At 36.5% G+C, this 21,750-nt stretch overlaps 1 protein-coding gene across 4 annotated transcripts in view; it reads right to left on the bottom strand.

The window, feature by feature from the left end:
• Positions 1-21,750, bottom strand: part of LOC114474768 (leucine-rich repeat and fibronectin type III domain-containing protein 1-like protein) — a 194,630-nt gene that overhangs the window by 63,039 nt on the left and 109,841 nt on the right. For all 4 annotated transcript variants that reach the window (XM_028465277.1, XM_028465276.1, XM_028465278.1 and 1 more), the window contains exons 3-8: positions 20,453-20,669; positions 17,649-17,800; positions 17,308-17,561; positions 16,987-17,230; positions 16,714-16,871; positions 14,866-15,246 (exon numbers count right to left, since the gene is read on the bottom strand). In XM_028465277.1, coding sequence (XP_028321078.1) covers positions 14,866-15,246; positions 16,714-16,871; positions 16,987-17,230; positions 17,308-17,561; positions 17,649-17,800; positions 20,453-20,645 — 1,382 coding nt within the window. In that variant the 5' untranslated portion in view covers positions 20,646-20,669. The remainder of the gene's footprint in view (positions 1-14,865; positions 15,247-16,713; positions 16,872-16,986; positions 17,231-17,307; positions 17,562-17,648; positions 17,801-20,452; positions 20,670-21,750) is intronic.

Below are 21,750 nucleotides of genomic sequence, written 5' to 3'. Positions count from 1 at the left end.
CCATCTAACCAAGTTTATCCCACTCAGGGTACAACATGTCAGTGTAAATAATTGATGTGTTGCCAGTCTGTCGTGCAGCTAACAGACAGATGTCATAAGCACATCAAAGCGTCGATCCTTAACCTGCTAGTCAGCGAAAAAAGTCATTCAAAGAAGGAAGAACGTGCCTGAATATTAATCATGCTATACTTCCTGCACATGTAACCAGCTGTGGTTAGGGGTTTGCACGTTTAATATGCCGACGCATTCACCAAAGTCAGCTGCAAATAGGACAAGGGCACAAAGTATGATACTTCACTTCACTCTGTGTTGAAATGAATTGCACTGCAAAACACTCAATACACGGGGTAGGATTTCACTTGTTTGGAAATGAGTGGACTGATGTGGTCGGGTATTGATTCCTGTTCCTCGATGCAGTGCTTTCTGGATATAAATGTTTATTTTACAGCTGATTTTCTTTTTTCCAGATTACTCATTGTAAAGCAGACATTCCTGTTTGGTCAGAAGGAGAGGAAAACGTTTAATATTCATCGCAGCTGAAATGCTTATGCTTGGTTGCAATAAAGGGAGTAAAATCAAGTGGAGAAAACAAGCGCTGCTCGTGGCACCAATGAACCAAATCAATATGTCTATAAGACATTTTCGAGGCTTGACAAAAATGCACATTTTCCCAAAGCCTGTATACAGTATAGTTCCGCTTACTTGGAGGTTCAAATATTACCTTACCTATTACCTTGAACACCCGATTTCATATATTGACAATAAAAAATGAATACTTTGAAGAGAAAATCATGTGAGGGTATAAGACAGGGGAATAACACAATGTATATTCAATCATAAAGAGGTTGTTTACTTATGTTACTTCACGTGTTATAGGTTGCAATCCATTCAGCAGCTCTCATCTTTTATCCCTACTTAGCAACCAAATCCCCTCTTTCCCTTTACTCTCTCCATCCAAATCCCTTCTTCCACCCCCCCCCCCCTTTCCCTGCTTCTTCATTTAAATAGTCTTCTTCTTTCATTAACATTCCGTTGCTTTCTGTGTGTCATACTGTATGTCATTTATAATTACTCCTCCCTCGGTCCATGAAGGAGTGAAGAATAAGCATTGGACTGCAGAGCTGAACAAGGTTGTGGACGCACGATAGGAAGAAATGAAAATAAAGAGAAGGGCCAGAGAAAGAGGGGGTGGGAGCCGAGCGTAAAATAATTAAGGATTGATTTGGGACGATGATGAAAAAGGCTACAAGGCGCCAAACAAGGCGATTATGGGTCGGACAGCCAGCTGGGTTCGGCTGAGCACTGCAAATACAAGAGGAGAGGGAGGGGAGGCAAGGGACGGAGGGGAAGAAAGAAACATAGAAGGAATGTCAAGATATGCAGATTTAGAGAATGGAAAAGGATGTAGTGAATGAGAAGAGTTGAAAGGTACGTTAAAGCAGTGTTTTTCAAATGGGGGTACGTGTACACGATGGTACTACAGGGGGTACTAGAGAGAGAGAGAGAGAGAGAGAGGGGGGGATTAACAAATAAAGTGACAGTCTTGGTCCCACCCCAGGCGTGAGATGAAAAAAATTGTGACTGAGTAAAACATGAAGAAAATAAAGATGACTCAACAGTTTTGCAGGTCCCTCTAACATTTTTGTGTTTGTGTGTATCTTCATGTGTGAACATGTTAGTCAGGACAGTTGTTTGTTATCAGGCCCCTAAGGCTCATTAGTGCATATCTGGCACGACAGACAATTAATGGACATCGACCTCAAGGCAAGCTGACGTCTCACTGTCACCAGCGGGCGTGCTGATGTGCATGTTAGCATGTGGGAATTCTTTATGCTTCATGACTAGGCAGATACATCCTTTCAGTGGTGGTGGTGGTGGTGTATAAATGTGTAATGGAGAAAAAAAAGGCAGTGATATCCCTGCTGAAGAAAACCCACTTCTATAAGTACGCAGATGAAACTGCTGATGTCAGCAGTGACCTTCAAAGGACGCAACCCTGGAACTAACAAGCAAAGATTGCACCACGTTCTAAGAAGCAGTGCATAGTATTGCAAATGTACTGAACTACGTTAGAAGAAAATTGCCACATTCAACATGTTTTATTTTTTTTATTTTTATTTTTTTAATGAAAATACATTACATAAAAATGATGTATATTTAAATGTACTAAAACATACAACTGTGGACGGTGTACTTTTAGTTCTTCACTTACGTTTTCTTTATACCTTTTCCACGATAGGCCAATTTTTAATGCCCACCATATTCCAAGAACTACCTGCTATTCTCCAAATACACTCTGATCTATTTTGATATGTGTTGCTTGTTTCCATGAACCTTATTCTTGTTGTTTTTGTTCATTTTATTTTCCAGCTGTGGAAGAAAACGCCTGTGTTTTTCTTTTACTTTAACTAGGTTCTTTACAATGTGCTATGCAACTTCTTAAACTTCATCAAAATGAACATTAAAATGTATCACTAAAGATTGTTGTCTTTTTTTCCCTTAAGTTTACAAAACTACCATTTAAATAGAATAGAATAGAAGATCCTTTTATTGTCCTTGTACAGGGTACAACAAAATTTGAGTGCAACTCTAAGGTGCCAGTGAGAGAAAAAAAATAAATATAAAACACAGCAAAAACAATAAAAAATTTAAATATGACAAAATAATGTGTGCCGACAAATACCCAGATAAATACACAGATAGCAGCTTGAATGTACAGATCTACAATAGCAGGCTTTTATGACAAAGACAATATTTATTTATAACTAAATGAAATGCATATTTACTGTATCTGCAAAGCTGCATTAGTAGAAAATAGTTGATGTAAAATGACCTTCATTTCTTAGTGATTTAAATATCCCGTTTGCCCAAATGCATGCAAATGAGCGGATTCTACTTTATTACTGTGCATGATTTATGTTCTTTAACTAGTTTTTTTTTTTTTGTTTAACAATTGATAAAACATAAGTTGGAACTCAATTGGAAAATAACACCAAAGATGATTGGTTTTGTAATAATGCATTTTTAAATTTTGACAAAAAATCTATGAATGTCAACCTTATACTTATCTTACAGTTCATTTAAGCAATTTAATTAAACTATTACCACCTCAAAAACACTTTTAAACATGTAGCATAATAACTGTTGCAAGCAATTGCTGCAGCTCTTTATTATTGATACATGTTTAATGCTAGTTCTACATGCTATCATTCCTGCTGTCCTTTCTCTCCTCCTGCCTAATAATCACGCTCTCTTTTGCAGAAACTCCTTAACCTACCCAGTTTTGCTCCAGATGCTCTCACCACCTGCTCCATCACTTTGACCCAAACAAACCTTAAATCATCTGCTGAGGCACATGTTTGAAGTGAGGACACACACTGAGGAAGATCAGATGCATCCCTCAGTGACTTTCACTATAAAAAAACCAGCACAAAAAACCACCAACCAATGCATAATATAACATTATTTTCAAATAACCCAATTAAAGACGATTTATGCAACAATCAAGTCTTCAGTATTTTTACACTCGTAATATATAGACTGTTTTAATAGTAAATCCTCAAAGGATTATGTGTTCCTTTAATATTTTTAGACTAACTTTTTTCATCTAGATGTCAGCTCCTGTGTTTCCCCTTCCCTTACACTTCATTAAGTCTCCTTAGAAAACAAACTTAGCTAAAATAGATTAGCCTATTATAACTAAATCCATCTATTCATCCATTTTTTGACCCGCTTGCTCCTTTTGTCAAGGTCTGCTGGTGCCTATCTCCAGCTCTCAATGGGCATTAGGTAGGGGCACATCCTGGATCGGGCACCAGTCCTTTTCTGGGCAAATAGTTAAATCCAACTTTTTAAAAAAAATATAAATAAAAATCTAAGTTTAAAGTAGAATTTTACATTTAGTCATGAGATGAAAAAAAAAATCTGAAATGGCACAAAAGCAGCCACCAAATCGATCAAAGTCTTATCACTACATTATGCAGTGTGTATTATATTAACTTCACTTGTGATATCTTTAAGCATCATCCTTACATCAAAAGCCGATAGGAAGAGAAATAATGTAGAAATGTCCTAAATCGTGTACTTTGTACTTACTGTTGTGATCATTTTTTCCCTGTATATGTATTGCACTAGGATTCTCATGAGCTCATTCTAACTTGCCTGGTTGAGGAAAACAAGAAAATAATGTAAAATAATGTTCTTCTTCTTCTTCTATTTATTATTCATAAATAAATAGAAAAATCCACTTGGACACACTTTTACACAAACAAGTAAAAATGTAAGAACACAATAAAAAAAAATGTGATGTCCCATTAACTCAGCCGTGTAGTTCACTCAAATCAGACGAGTGGCATGAATTTCAAACGTAATCAAAGGTGCGGCATGGTTTAAAGTGATGTGTGTGACTTTGTCAGTGCATTTGTAATTCTCTGTGCATGTGTGTGTCTGTTAATGTGAACATAAGAGTGTGGTGCTCCGCATTCATGACAGAGAGCTAACACGCCGCAAACTCAACTTCAAAGGCAGCCACACTTGAATCAAAGTGGCAGCTTTATGGAGTAGGCAGCTGCAACTAGCGGCTGAAAGCAAAAAAAACCCTCTTTGTGTCAAAATAATTCAGCATAGTCTGTGTAAACTGGTGTAGCTTGATATGTCAAACCAAAACATTTGCAAACAAAATCAAACATAATCGCGCAGAGGAATGTGGAAAAGCAGGTGAAGAAGCACACTCTGTACCTCGTGGATGTCATCATTTCCCACTGGTGGATAAATGCACTTTCGTCGTGTCATTCATACCTCAATTATCAATATTTTTAAGTTTCATGTGTACAAATGACAACTACTCCACATGAAGATTACGTCCGACTGCAGAAAATACCTAAAAAAACAAATAAATGTCTGCAAATGTTTTAAAAGTATTTTAAAGATATTAGTTCAAAAAGCAAAACTGTTAAAAAGTACACATTGAATAACACGGGGGACGTGGATATGGATCATGTTTTCAGCGTTTAAAATAACAGCGGTTTTTTTTCAGTAACAGGGTAATCTAACTAATTACTTTTTACACCGTTACAACGTTAAATGCAGTGCGTTACATGCATTTATTGAATAAACTGTTATCTGAAAGCACCCCTGGCTTCATACACAGCTGTAGTGAGGAGGTGGGTTAAAAACAAGGTGAGTGATTATGATTGGCTCAGGAGGCGTCATGTTTAATGGTAGCCAATCAGAGCCAGTGTTTTTACACATGTGCCAGCACACGCGCCACACACACACACACACACACACACACACACACACACACACACACACACACACACACACACACACACACACACACACTACAGATATGATGAAGCAGCAGAGATGGCGAGCGTGGAGCAGTCTGATGAAAAGTTGTCATTTTTAAGGTGGCGATACAAACACTACTTTACATTAATTGTGGTCAAAGGCAAGAACGTGCATGTGAAGTGTTCATTATATCCAGGAGTGAAGACTTTGTCGACGTCCGTTGTAAGCAACTCAAATTTAATGAAGCGCCTCACAACAACACACGCATCTAAAAAATCTGAATTCTTAGACATATAGCAACTTTTTTTTTTTTATCAGTAACGCAAATAGTTACTTTCCTTGGTAATGAGTTATTTTTATTATAGAGTAATTCAAATACTAACTCAGTTACTTTTTGGAACAAGTAGTGAATAACTATAACTAATTACTTTCCCAACACTGGTGACATAGTGAAGAGTTTTTGGAGTGATGTTCAGAAATGGTTTCTATTTAAAGGAATTGAACTTAAACTGATATCCAGAGTTTGTGAGAAATCTATGTTTATGTATAAATATTTTGAAATGCGTAAAAAATACTTAACTTGTCTTTTACTATGGTCTACTGCTGGTGGTCATTCATATACATTAATGTATATAAGTCCCGCCTTTGTCCTATAGACCCCTATTCACATGGAAACGATTGTCGAGTGTGCCCAGCCAATAGACTTTGACTTCCTGTTTTTGAGGCTGTCAATCAAAGTGAATGTAGAGCTGTGCACGGAAACCAGGCAGCGCGTCACAACAGCAAACAGGTAAATATGATTTTGGCTCTTACCTGACCCATAGACCTATATCATTGTGATCCGATGCAACCTTGTTATGTTCACGATGCGCGTGCAAAAAAGTAGAGGCGTGGCTTCTGGTAGATTGGGAGAGGCAGTGAGAGGAAGTAGTGTTGTTTAGGGCGGGACATCGAGACGTTTCTCAGAAATCAGCTTGAATGTGTCCACTGTATCAGATGTGAAACTAGTCTTGTTTGTTAACAATGAGATTATTTTAGTGTGAATAATATTGTTTTGTTACGTAAATATTATATTAATAAGTGCTGTTTCTTCAAATCTAAGCCTAATTTCACCAACCGGAGGAAGGAGCTTGTTTCATTTACAATTTTTTTTTTTCAATAGCTCAATCTTTTGTTTGATTGTATACATTGTTTAGCCCCTTGGTTCTTTTTTGTTTTGACTTGTCTATAATATGTATTAATGTGAAAAGGTGACTCTTTGTTTGTTTTTGTACTTGTTCAATGAAATGATGAAAATAAAAATAAATAAAAAACATGGTAGACATTTTACCAGGTAGGAGAAAAATGGCCTAGTTATCATTTTAGGAAGTATATAGTAACATACAAACAAAATGAGACAAAGGGTAAAAATGAATAAAAGATATGTAACAAGAAACAGCAATATGCCCATAATGACGCATCCTAATCATCCAAGTTGTTAATACGATGTCAAAATTAATCTCTCAATCACAGCAGTTTACTGCAAATCAAAGAGGCTTTCATAGTAATCCACATGACTTTATCAGCTTGTCGGCTTGAGGAGAAAGTTCGACCTACAACAAAAATAGCCTATATGTCAGGTTTGAGCAAAGAAATATGAGTGGCACAGAGAGGACAGCAGGAGGGGTGCTGAAAAAAGATTATGGCATCAACTGCTTAAATCCATGCTTGTGCATTTTTTGCCGAGCACATCATAGGATTGGATTCTGAACAGAATATTGTTCCTTTCAATATCTATATATAGAACAACTTTTCCACCAAGTTGAAAAAGGGAAATACAGAAATGAAATAAAAAAAGATGGCTTTTGCAATTCTGATGCAACATTTTTTTCTTTTATTTTATTACCATTAGTTTTTGTTTCATCTTGTGAAATTGGACTTTTATTGCAAAACGTGGAAACTTTCAAGAGAGTATTTTATGCATCACACACGCCACAATCCTTTCTCACCAGTGGTTCCTCTCAGGTACTGTATGTGTGGTTACAATCCGTCTATGACCTGGAAAGCTGAAGGATTGTGGAGGAAATGCCGGTCACTAATTGCTGCCTCTGCCTGTGTTGTTACTGCTGTCTGGGCTTCTTTTACAGTTTGCTTCTGGTGCCTATTGCTGTATTAGTGTTCTTGCTTGTGCTGATCCTACCTGGCTCCTTTGAAGCTGACCTCAGCACCTTTACTTCCTTTATATTGGTTTGATTATAAGGATGCAAGTCTGGTATAGTCTTGTTGGATGAATCCTCTTTTTATAGTCATGTATTTCTCAAGCAATGAGCAGGTGAATTGATTTATACCATGTCTGTCTTTCAGGAAAAGTTTAATCTTATATTCTTCCATAATATTGATTTAGCTTCCCCTTTTTCCATCATTAACGGTAATGTATTTGAAAAGAAAACAGTCAAACAAATAAGACAGCTAAATAACTATGTTAAGCTGAATAGCCTTCCCTCTTTGCAGCACCACAGATGCTTTCTCTCTCTATATATTTCCTGTCTGTAGTCCTCCGCACTTCTCATCCTCACCCAGGTTCGTCTCTCCCACCTCCTTCCCTCTTTATGGCATTGTGCCTCACCCCGTCTAATGGATATTGACCAGAGAAAGATAGAAGAGAGGTACTGCGAGCACAGGCAAACGCTCAGAGCAGTTTCATTTTTATCCTCTACTCAGAATAAAACTGGTGCAATGCTGCATCTTTTTAATGGTTGTTTAAAAGGCCAGGTGACAGCTTTGCCATATTCATATGTCAGACATAGTCTTAAGATTAAAAATGTAACTTGAAACAAATGTAGAAAAGGGTCAAACTAAATGCTTTTTAAAAAGGCCAAAAGCTTTAAGCGGCTGGATGTTATTTTTTTTTGGAAAAAGACATAGTGTAGGCCACATAAATCCATCAATCTAAGATCCTTTGAGAACAAGATTTAATAAGTTTGAAGTTGGCACTCAAAAGTTAGCTTTCATCTACACCGTAAATGTGTTTTTACTTCCTTCTTATATTAAGGGGAATACCAGAAACAAACTAGAAGCACCATTGTTCAGAAACTGTAGACCAATACAATAAGATACGATACACGATACAAAGCTCACAATAATGATCTCACGATATGACGATACTGCGATTATCGATATATTGGTCAGAAATCAATCTACGATAATCTATGACATAACAAGAAAAAAAAAGATTAAGTGAAAAAATAAAATTTTTATTTCATATCTCTGAAAATGGGTTAGGGTTAAATTGAAAAAGTGTCCTATGAACAGTGACACTATTTTAGTGCAACATTTCTGTAAATACTGTAAGTGTCAACATACCAATGTAAACCAATAAGTATCTCCTATAGTGCTTTCTGTAAACAAAAAATACAGTCTTTCTTAATATTCCAGTAAACAATATATTGGTTCCTTCAACAGTGACAAATTTTCTGTGAAGACCTAACCTGCACATTTCAGTAAAAAAGCAGAAAAGATTTTGAAAATTATGAAATAAATCTTAAATCAAAAAAAAAAAAAAAAAAATTGATACTGAGCGCGAGCATATCGATAATCGATTGTTCCAAAAAAATATTGTGATATATCGCCGTATCGAGATATTGTCACACTCCTAATAGCAACTAGTGATGCGTTTTTTACGTGCATCGGCATCGGCCGATGCGGGATGCCGTGTTCGCCAGTCCACGTTATTTGCAGAGAGCAGAAATATTTTTTACTTGTTCTTGTTCTACATCACCTTTTTTTAATATTTGTTAAATATTTTTTTTGCTGTTGTTCTACCTCACCTTTGTTTATTTCAATAAATGTTCCTTTTTTAAAAAACTGAGACTCGTACTATTTGTTATCATCATTGTGCAATTTTTATGATTTAAATTGAGGGAGCAAATGTAGTATCGGCTCAAGAAAGCCGTCAGTCTGTATCGGTCATTGGCCGAGGGTGATGGAAATAAAAATCGGTATCAGGTCAATCCCTAATAGCAACAGCTAACCAAAATCAATGACTAAAATGTGATGGCTCTCTATAGTTTAATCCCCAAGGTATAAAATCATTTTTTATTGGTTATACATTAAACACATGTTTTGTTATATACATTTCCACTACAGGTACCCTTTAAGAAACACAAGAAATCAGAGTATAAACACTTCTATCATCAGTTTACAAGACTCCACATCCCACAATAACAATGGAAACAATACATTTTATAATTTTTCTTCCATACTATCTTTGCACTACTGTTCTGAAATAAAATCCTAAATACATGACAAAATCTTTTTGAGAATATAATGTATCTCTAATGCTTTTCCTATCTCCAAAAAACTTGATTTTTTACGCTGTTCGATGATCTTGTTAAAAATGAATTATTTTGAATTAATGCAAATTTAAATAAAAGGTCTGAATTTAAATTTCTGAGGTGCGAAATTGTTACTGAAGTGGATGAATAGGAATATTTTTAGGTTTATGATTGTCTTTTAAGGTGTGTAGACTTTAAATGACATTTCTTCCAGGATCCGAGAAAGGCAATTTACTCAGTTACAGTCTGCTGGATTTAAAGATTGCCTTTAGTGTGATGAATACATATATAGTAAGTGTGATTTCCTGTGCCAAAAATAAACTTGAATCCTTTCAAGCACTGCCATTTCCATATTTCACATGAACATCAGTTGTTAGCTTCAGAATAGATTTGATCAAATGACTCATTTGCTTAAATATTAGTAATGCCATAAAGTGTAATAAAGTTCCCAGTACAACATCTATATGCCCAGTTCCGTAACCCATCAGGCAACCTCAAGACTTGGAAGAAATCCCATAAACACACAATCAATATATGGATTTTCAAGTTTTCAGACATTTCCAGTGCTTGACGATATAAAGCTTAAAATAAGAATCACATTGGCCCACACTGAGGCTGACTCACACCTACGTCTGACCAGTACAAGTGTATTTTGTTCCTTCAGGCTTCAGCAACTAACATAAACCAGCTGATTGCTGATGGAGTTGCTAAGCAGAAAAAAAAGGCTTTCTATCTTTAGCGTGGCATGGAGCAGCTTCTCTCCCATTGTAAAGCTAATATAGGCGTAGGCCTCTCGCTTTATGAGGAAACATCATAACCACATTTCTGTAAAACCTCGGCAACAACTGTTGATTAATAACATTACAAAATGAACCCTCTTCTGTCCGACCTTTTCTGTCAACATCAATAAATTAGATTTAATTAGAAGTTACTCTAATAATTACTCTGATGGTACCACTCATGATTATTTGTGCTGCTGATCGAGCGTTAAAAAAAACCCCATTGTTTTAATTAAGTAAAAACTAGGGGGAAAAAAGCATTGAATAACATGTGAAGGATCTTTCTTATCTGCGGCAGTAATAAAGTCACACACTAAACATAGCAACATCTAGGAGACTTTCCCAACGCATTGCCATGACAACTACTCAACACAGAAACGGGCTGGAAATAAATACTGGTGTTTCCCAGGATTTTGTGGAGATGCTTAAGAAATGAAGTTGCCTTGTCATTGTCAAACAAGGGTTTGAATAGAGGTGAAACATCAACAGGAGATTTACGATAGTTAAAAGTGATTGTGCTAACACTGTGACAATAACGTATATGCAGTAGACACGTACAAAAAAAAAAAAACACATGAAAACAACAATCTTCGTTGCTAACATGCACCAAACCGTTCTGTGGCGAAGCCAAGCCACCGGTTTATCCCACAAGCGTTTGACAATCCACCTCCAGCAGCAGCAAATATAACACACATTAAAAAACGATAAACAAATGGCCTTTGATATAAAAGTTAATAAAGACACCATTCATGTTGTAATTTCAAATTTCAAATAAGCTGAGTGTAGAAGACCCTGTGCACTGCAATAGCTCTCAAAAGCATTAATAGCTCTTCACAATGCAGTACATTAAGCAAACATGAATAATTATGAGATAAGAATTACTTCCTAGTAATGTGCAGTTTCTAAACAAGTGGACTGCTGCAGATGAGGAATAACTGGTTACTGCAAATAGGCTAGATGCTTTATAGAATTAGAGACTCATAGATTTTTGAATAATCTCATTGATAAATAAAAATTCTAACCAAAATTCCTCATTATTACCTAAAACAATAAATTGAGTAATAGGGGTGGGAACCTCTGGGTACCTCACGAAACGATACACGATACAAAGCTCACAATAACGATTATTTCACGCTATGACGATACTGCAATTATCGATATATTGGTCAGAAATCAATCTACGATAATCTATAAAAAATACAATTTTTATTTTATATCTCTGAAAGACAATAACTTGAAAAAGTGTCCTATGAACAGTGACACTATTTTAGTGCAACATTTCTGTAAATAAGTGTCAACATACCAATGTAAATGAATAAGTATCTCCAATAGTGCTTTCTGTAAACAAAAAATAGGGTCTTTCTTAATATTCTAGTAAGTTAATTCCAGTAGTTATCGAGCATATCGATCGTGCGGAAAAATTTCACAATATATCGCCGTATTGAGATTTCGTCACACTCCTATTGAGTAATCATAAGTGTTTTAAACATTTAAAACCAGGCAATCCATTTATTTACTGATTTTAAAATAATAATTATTAGGGAAATAAAACGCAACCACTGTTCATTACCTGCCGGCTACGTTATTTGTGACTTAAAAACAACCTTATGCAAGCATTGGCCTGTTGTATCATATCTAAAGAAATGCCTTTAGGAATTTAATGGGTTCTTATATTAAAGACCTAATATTGTACAAATTTCACTTTTTACTGGTTTTCTAACAGTAACATGCATCGCTTAGCTTGAAAACTCTGGATAAAGCAGGATGTGGTACCAACACTTTGTGACTCAAGCACAAACGTAGAAGCTGCACGTTCATTTAATGTTGTGTTTATCTTACTGTATAAGTCTAAGTAGCACGATAAGCTGCTGGCTGTGAAAATGTCCACGTAACATTAGCATGGAAGCTAACACTGCTCAGTTACTGTTGCTAACATTGTGTGCATTAACACACAAGAGAAAATAACATCAGGCTAATAAGACCTATGTGAAATGGTATGAAAAGCAGTATAATATGAAACCTTTACAACAAAGAGTTAGAAAGCAAAGTCAACAAAACAACAAAAATATCTGAATCAAATGAAACAAGTTAGGCTTCCAGAATGAAGGTTGTGAAACATATCTAGGGGCTACTTCACATTAATCTATAAGGTTTCATATACGGTATTATTTTTTTTTTTCAAATGTCAAAGCTGTGGGAAGCAATTGGTAAAGGCCAAACAGGTAAAGAGCCATACTATATGCTGCTTCAAGCTGCTCATTAGTAGATTAGCACACCATGGCTACTTTACTAACACACCCTGCAGCTTTTATAGACATTCTTCTATCAATAGCAAGTGTTTGGCGAACTTTCGTCTTCACTACACACAGCGGGAAATTATGTCTATGACTTATTTTGCTCAGTTCAGTGACAAAGCATGGGTAGATCTACTGTAGCCTTACTCTATTGACAGATAAACCATTCCAAGCATAAGGTGGTGTACGTGTTACATATTGTGATCTAATTTTTTTATTTTTTTTTCCAAAAATGTTTCAGGAAAACATGTAATTAACCTGTAAGTGTTCTGCTCTAATTTATCTAAACATACTGTTAACATTCGGCTAGATACAGTCTTAGTGTTATGATCTGGTGGTTAATTTCTAGTTTCTGTGGTTTATTCTATGTTCAATTTTCAGTTGGATTTTCCTTTTTATTGTTAGTTATACTTTTGTGTTGTTTTGTCTATAATATATTCTGTTAGCACTTAGGTTTGCCTTTGCCTGCTGGTATGGACTCCTGTTTGTGTCTTCACATCCTGTCTTGTCAGGGTGTACGTGAGAGATTGAGTAGCTCCTCCCATTTTTACACAGGTGTTCCACATCAACCAGTTAACCTCCCTGCATATTTAGGGTGTTGTTGAACACTGCGCTACTCCTGCTGAATCATCTTCATTACCATCAGGTCCCTCTTGTTGTCTTGTATCCAGTTTGTCCAATTAGTTTGTCATTTTTTTTGAGTAACTATTTTTAATATTGGATATGTTTATGTTTATTTCAGTTTTTTGTAGTTTGAGTTGTACTTGGCTGGGTTATTTTGTACTTTGTATTTGTGTTCATGAAAAGAGGGATTTCATTTTGTTTACTCTCGTCTCCATCTCATCTCAGCATCTGGGCCCTCCAACACCCGTCACCACACACTTTATACACTTTTCTCAGACAGGAATCAACAATTCTCTCTTGTTTAAACACTCTCAAAGTTCAAACCTTCGTAGATTTTAACACATAAACCTGTTTTCAAACACACAGCACTTCAGAGTCACACTGCTAGCGATCAGACATTGATGCCAAACGCATTCAGAGTCTTTGTTGACGATGACGCCAGGCCGTCAACGCGGACACCGGTCTGTTCAACCATTCAACCATGGAGTAGAAGCTGTGTGTGACCACCTGGAGCTGTATGACATGGCCTTTAGAACCGGGACCAGACTAGGAAAGTTTAGGTGTGGAGGAGAATCAGCGAGGAGGTGGTAGTAGCAGGTAAAAGTTCTCTCTGTAGCACTGAGCTTGGATAGCATTAGCCGCAAATCACGCCGGCTTTTTTCACTGTTGGTTTATGTTTGTGAGAGGAGAAAAAGGTGCGCAACTCCTCGCTTCAGCAGGCAGTGAAACTCACCGAGTTGGATGTGTCGCTGGTGGGTTAACGCAGCATTAGCCAATCAGGACGCAGAACACAATGCGCGTTCATACGCTGTAAAAAAAATCCGCAAAACACCAATGCCTCGAAAGGTGAATCGTGATATAGAGAGCGACTACTGTATTGCAAAGTCCAGCACAAAGGCAAATCAGGACAATTCAAAAATATGTATAGTGGCACCAACACCCACTATTAATCTCTGAGGATTCACTGTGTTATAACATTATGAGAATATAGCTGGAGCACTTCTATACTTTAACCTAAGTGCCAAGCTTCTGTCACTGTCCGTGTCAAGAGTTCTGACTATCCTGTCGCAGTCCATTTGATTTGGTTTATGACAAATTTGTAACATGATCAACAGTTTATGCAACACTTGTTGATAATTCAATATTAAGGTTTCTAGTCTTTCACAATCTTCCGCTATATAATATTTTGGTTAAAGTAAATTAAAAAAAATAATGAGTGAAAAAATAAACTCACTAGTCAGTCCAAGCGGACAATGAGAAAAGTTTCTAGATTTTCATCAAACAATAAAAACATCCAATTGATTTAGCTATTGTAAAATATATAAATATATATACTGTATATTAGCTCCACATTTAAGCAAATAAAGACCATGTTTGTACCTCTTCTTAATTAGGTCCTGACTACTATTAATGTTCTTGTTGTCTGCTCATCTTCTTATTGTCTCTGACACAATGTCTGACACTCGTCATACTTAACACCATTTCGATCACTTGGAGGCATTGAATTGTCAGCACACTCAAATCAAGAGACTCGTGATAAATAGAAGGCGTAGAAAGACAGACCTGTACACCAGTGTGTCGTCACCAGAGCTGTTGTACTGGACCTGGAACATCCTGACTCCAGCTGTAGGCGTTTGACTGCTCCATCTAATGAGGGCAGAGTTTCCTGTCAGCTCCACCAATGAAACTCTCCTGTCGGCTGCTCGTGTCTCATTGCCCGGCAGCGCGACTTTAGACGAGGTCAGGATGTCAGATGGGACACGTTCAGAGGAGGGATCTCTGGTGCGGCTGGTGCTGTTTGCCAGATGAGGCATTGCTGTGACAATGAGCTCCACTCTCCCTGTGGATTCACCTGCTGCATTAGAGGCAATGCAGGTAAAGTTTCCTGAATCCTTAACAGATGTTACGTTGATATCCAGGCTCCCATTTGGGAAAACTAAAGTCCTGAAACAAATGAAAGATATATGGTATAGTTCATCAAAAATATTAATTTTTTGTTGTTATTTTACCATTACGCACATACACTTTTTGGAAAAAGTAAATGTAACGTCAATTTGTACAGTTTTACACTTAATGGTTTTACTGCCATTAACAGCTCATAATTGATGCAAATAATTTGATATATAGCCGGGGGTGGACTGGGATAAATATTCAACCCTGGCATTTTGTGTCCAGAACAGCCCACTACACTATAAGCAACACCACATAGAAGCCGTTATTAAGTCAGTGATGCTCAACATGTGGCTCTTCATGTCTTAATTTTAATTATTATTCCCCCAGAAAACCTAAAAAGCTTCCTTTGGCCATTTTGCAACCTACTTTGTCAAACGTTTGCCCCTTTTCAAACAGTTCCTACACTTTTCTGAGATTCTAGCTCCTTTTGTTAATAAATATATATTTTTTCCTATTTTTTGTCCATTTTTGCAAGTTTTTTTTGACACTTTTATCCAATTTTTGTCCTTTCTTAAACATTTTTTATCCAACAATTTTTTAACCTCTTTTAATCCAAATAAACTAACTTTTGCCCAAAAAATACCATTTGTTTCCTTTTTACCCAACATTTAACCTTTTTTTGTTCTACATTGTTTCCTTTTTCAATAATGTTTGTCACTTTAGACTCTTTTCTTGCCATGTTTTTGCCATATTTTGGACCATTTTTGGCCACTTGTTAACTTATCTACCTCCACTAACTTGTCAAAAAAAAAAAAAAAAAACTTATATAGCATTGGTTATATTAACTTGGTTTGCCAGTGAGAGAAAAAATGAATAAAAAAAATCAGTCGAGGGCCACAATGCTGCATATTTTAGATGTAATGCACAAATATGCAAATTATGACACAACGTTGCACATTACCAGTCATTTGATTCATATGAGTTGTAGAAAAGAGGCCTTGAAACATATAGGACAGCAGCCCTCCACATAATTAGGTTATAGCTCTTGTTGTAGACTAAACCTAAAGCCCAGGTCTAACTAAAATTTGCATTTTAATTATATATAAGAAGGAAAAAAATATTTGCCTTTCAAGGTCTCACAACAATCTCTCCAAACAAAACTTGTATCCAATTTATTTGCACATAGTACATGGCAGTCATCACAAACTGAAATGATAACTAAAATACAAAGTATACAAGTATACTTTTTTGTTTGATGGTGTTTTATTTCACGTGAAGTAAAATGCTAAAATTATGTAATGAAAAAACAGCTTTACTTGCAGTAGTTTGAGTAAAAAATATTATTTTTATTTGACATGCATAGTGACTACATCAGCACTATAACGGTGAGAGTTTTTTTTTGAAACAGTATAATTTGTCAGGGAATATTTATTGACTCTTAAATACTGCATAATTTACTTTCCAATTTTTATACCTTCATAAAATGCCCAGAGAAAATTATTGTAGTTAATATTGTACCTGGAGCCATTCGATATAAGGCGCCCTTCAGGACTGATCCAATGGACTTCAGGCTCTGGGTCACCATTGGCTTTGCATTTCAGACTGGCAGGTTGGCCTTCCACCGCCACAGTATGAGGTGACTTTCTAGTCAGAACTGGTGGGTCACAAATAAACTCCTACAGAGAAAACAAACAAGGTCAAAACAACAACTTCTTTTTAGAAATATTGGTCAATTACTGTATGTCACTGTCAGGGTGGAAAAAAACGGAAAACAGTGAGAGCAAAAGTCACCTCTTCTGGTATTGTCCAGAAATATTTTGCACTGAGGTCAGGAGGAGAGGCGCATGTTTCCAGGTCATCTTCTCTGGTTAATCTCCTCAACCACAGAAGTTCACAGTTACAGTGAAGTGGATTACCACCAAAGCTCAGTACAAGCGAGGAGAGGGGGGAACCTTTGGACTTGGCATACACTGGAATTCTCAGGAACAATGGGTCTGGAGGAATTTTCTTTAGTTTGTTCGACGTCATGTCCAACCTGTCAAAAGATTAAGCATTGGGGTAAGAACATTGACCTAATAATTTTAGATGTGTGACTTGTTATCAGGTCCTTACCTGGCCAGTTTGTGTAAATTAGTAAATACACCCTGGGGAACATTCTCTATGAGGTTGTGATCCATGTTTAGAGTATTAACATTGGTCAGACGCCCTATTGTATCCCAGGGCACATTGTCAAGGTTGTTGTAACTGAGGTCTAAATCCTCTAATGTTGAGAGAAAATCATCAAAGGCATGAGGTGATATGGAGTGGAGTTGGTTGTTGGCCAAGATCAGGTGACGGAGGTTGGTTAGACCTTTGAAGTGTTCATCCTGTTTGTTGAAAATAAAATAAATAAGTGGTATCTACACTGTAATACAGACTAAATCTACTGCAAAAACTTCTCCCATTCATCTTACCTTGATCACAGTTAATCTGTTAGAGTCAAGATGTAGCGCCCGAAGACGACGCAAATCACTGAAAGCTGAAGGAAGTATCTGACTTATGGTGTTTCTGGACAGGGTCAGATGTAGTAAGCTGGTCATGTTGGCAAAGTCCTTTTTACGCACCGCTGCAAATGGAGAAATTACAAAAGTCAAATATACTCTTTACTAGGGATGTAACGATTCACTCAACTCCCGATACAATTCGATTCACAATACTGGGTTCACGATGCAATTCTCTCACGATTTATTTTACATTGCCAAAAGAATCCCTTGATAAACTATTCAAAACAATGCAATTTAACTAAAAAAAAAAAAATTGATTGAAATAAATAAAGGAATAATACAAATGAAGAAGAAGCCTATTCATTTAAATTCTGGTTCTATCTATACTGTAATTCAAGGGAGGTCTGTGTGTGTGTGTGTGTGTGTGTGTGGATGGATGTGTGTGTGTGTGGAGCAAATATCTCCTCGACGCAATGCCAGTTCGACCTAAAACTCGGTCGACGGGTTCCTAATACCCCGAGTGTGTGTATCTGTTATTTTGGAATAATTTGGTGATTTCCAAATGTTTATTTTAATTTTATTTCACTTCTGGATGGCCCCGAAATGAAACCTATTCAACTTTTGACCTCAGGGTGTGAGGGGGCGCTAGCGCACCATCTTTATCTATTTCCTCACACGAGCAAGAGTCACGTGTGCACACAGCCAAGCAGACACGGACTGTAAACACGAGTGAGAGAGAAGAAGAGGTTTTATACCGGAGAGGAACGTCTGAGCAGCCGTGTTTGTAATGATAAACTAGCAAAGCTCTTAAGTCTCACTTATTGGGCCTGATGTTAGTCACTGATGTTCGTGTGTGTGAGCCACGGCAGACGCCACTTCCTCCTGAGCCATGCTATTGTTAGCGTCTCAAACACGGGAGCTCTCTGAATAGATGATTTGAAACCATCAGCCACTGGTGAGTCCTCTGCAGACACGTTTCCCATGAACTGTTGTTCAATAACGCGCTGTTTCACTAGAGTCGATATTGACCTCAACCTGTTCAATACTCCATCTGGAAAACTGCGGATTCTGTGTCATGCCGTGCATGGAAGCTAAGCTCTGACCACTCGGTTCGAAGGTAAAAAAATATTTTTGTTTTTTAAAAAAAGACAGCCGAATTGTACATAATACTTTAATTTACTTACTCACTCATGTAGTTTTACGTTTTGTTTTGCGCAGTTTGGTTGTTTTTCTGATTGGCGCTACAATGTCTATGGAGTTTGGTTATCAGCGTCTCAAACACATACGTATTTATTTATTTATTTAAATATACTAAAACAGAAAGATACACAAATACACATTGACTCCAAAAAACATACATTACAGAAAAATACACCAAAAAACAACAACAACAAACACATTTATCATGTTCATATCCCATAGAATTAAACCGGGGAAATCGCACATGCTGTTTTATTTTAATATTTTAATATTTATTATTTTATTATAGTTACTGGATTCTCATTATGTTATTGCTATTATTTTTTTAAACCATTACTATTACTACTTTCACTATTAATATTATATCTCTATCTAATTGTACTATTACTGTATTGTTATTGTTATTCTTAAATTATTCTTTTTTTATTTTATCTTATAGTTACTGGTATTCTCATTGTATTATTATTAATATTGCTATTACCTTATTATTTTATGTTTATTATTGTTTTTATTATTGTATTACAGTTACTGAATTATCTTTACTATTTTGTTATTGCCATTATTATTATTATATAATTGTACTACTGTATTAATGTTATTGGCATTATTATAATGATCATTATATTTTTAAACTCTTTTTAATCATTAATATTTTATATTATAGTTACTGGTATTCTTATTGTATTATTAGCATTGCTATATTATCATGTTTTTATTATCATTGTATTATTAGCATTGCTATATTATCATCATATTACCATATCATTATTTAATATATTTTATAGTTTTTTTATCATATTATTCTTACTAGATTCTTATTATACTACTTTGTTATTGCTATTATTATAATTATAACCATTACTATTACATTACAGAAAAATACACCATAAAAAAAAATGTAAAAGTGATGAAGTCATGCACATGACCCATAGAATTAAACCAGGAAAATTGCACCCACATTTTGCACCCGCAAATATACCCCTTATGCTCCCACATGAATACATACTTCCGATGGGCACTGCACTAGTAGTAAACAATGTAAAACTGCATAATAGTTCTTTTTCTTTTTAAAAGTCCAACTGAAAATTTATTTTGTGCCTTAACAATTGGACAAAAAACCAGTCATTGCACTCTATTTAGGTCAGATATTTGTTTGGACCAGCAGAGGGCGCTGGAAACCCAGTGGTTGGTTGGCATGCAGCTAATGTAGCAGTGAAGAAGAGATGCTATGCTAGCAGACAGAGCTAATAGAAAAACGTGACTTTTACAGATATTCACGTAATATTACAGATATTCTTTCGGTGCTAAAGGGGTAAGGAATCATTTATGAACAAGTTTAAAAGTAGAAGGCGGCCAGAAAGAAAGTAGTAGCAGATTCCGCCTGCCGCCAACACTTCTGGATAGCGCCCTCTGCTGTAAAAAAGTACTACGATTCAATTTTCACAGTATCGATGTGAACCGTGATACCTATGAATCGATTTTTAACTGCCTTACGATTAATCGTTACATCCCTACTCTTTACATTCCATCAGAATATGAAATCAAAACAGAAAACGTGACAGACAAGCAGGTACCTGTGATGAAGTTCTCCTGAAGCCGTAGCTCCACAGTGCGCCTATCAATGGCAGCCGGAACAAATAGCAAGCCTGTCTTGGAGCAGAGGATGGCGAGCGATGGAGAGAGGCTTTGGCACATACAACGTTTCGGACATGGCTGTCCCCTGCACACTGCTGCCAGGAACAGCAAAGAGAACCACAGTCGTTCCATTATCCTCCACTGGGAACAGGTTAACTGGAAAACAGAGAAAGAAAAAGCAATGATTAAGAGTGGATACAATGGTGGCATGATCAAAGGAAAGCCTGTCAGGATGTGATAAACAGGGATGCACCCCTGACCCGCAAAACAACTCTATTAGTCATGAAGAAGACAAACTGTTGGCAAAAGCAGAAGATTTCCTTTGCCCTGGGAAACAAACATGAGTGCTTTCTTTAATATACAGTATTTGTGAGAAAGCCAACGTTCAAATCACTTCTGAAAATTGCTTGATTGACTATTACCGCAACAAATTTAACCACAGGATATGAAACCCATCGGGAGAGGAAGTGAATGATTAATGTGACCTAAGCTGTAATTAAAATGAGGGCTCTCTGACTAAAAGGCAGTAGAATAGAAAAAAAAAAGTTCAACCACTTGATCAACAAAAAGTACAGTGATGTTTTTTCCTTTCTTATTAGCATCATATAGCATATTGTAAAATGTAATGTAATGTAAGAAATGTATGTCTGTTTGCTGTCTGTGCCTTATAATTAATTATTTTAGTTAATAAAACCCCAGAAGACAAAATCTTGGCGGTCAAACCTTCCAGCTCCAATCACAGGATTTAGAGAAATGAGGGGCAGCCTCCTCATTGGCTGCCGTGATATGTAGAGAAGCTTGTGCATGGTGCAAACTTGTTTTCAGTCTTGGACTAACTTTGGACGCGCAAGTGGCTGTTTTCCTTCTAGACAGGTAATCTAATGTTCCGTTTTCCTATATTTTTTCTGCCTCTTTTTGCGTGGCAAAATGTTTTACCGGTAGTGGGCGTTCAGCTCTCGTGCGGGATTTTGTGCACTTCCGTGAGAGGAGGAGACTGGGAGGGATTATCAGAGTAGGTCACGGAATTTACATGCCCCTCTGTCATGGTTCAAGAATCAGTTAGTACAGCTTTAAAGTCATATTGGAAGTGACTCAATGAGGACAGGGTAAGAAAAAGTAATGGCAAAGAAAGAAAACATGTTGAAAAGAACTCAAAGACAGTTTGCAATGATAAGATCATAGATTGTTGATCAACCCTTTGTGCAAGAACATTTAACACGCTCAGATGATTAGGGTC

The sequence above is a fragment of the Gouania willdenowi genome, chromosome 13 (genome assembly GCF_900634775.1).
Source record: "Gouania willdenowi chromosome 13, fGouWil2.1, whole genome shotgun sequence".
NCBI lineage: Eukaryota > Metazoa > Chordata > Actinopteri > Blenniiformes > Gobiesocidae > Gouania > Gouania willdenowi.
The sequence above is the reverse complement of the archived record's forward strand: the minus strand, read 5'-3'. Positions and strand labels throughout refer to the sequence as shown.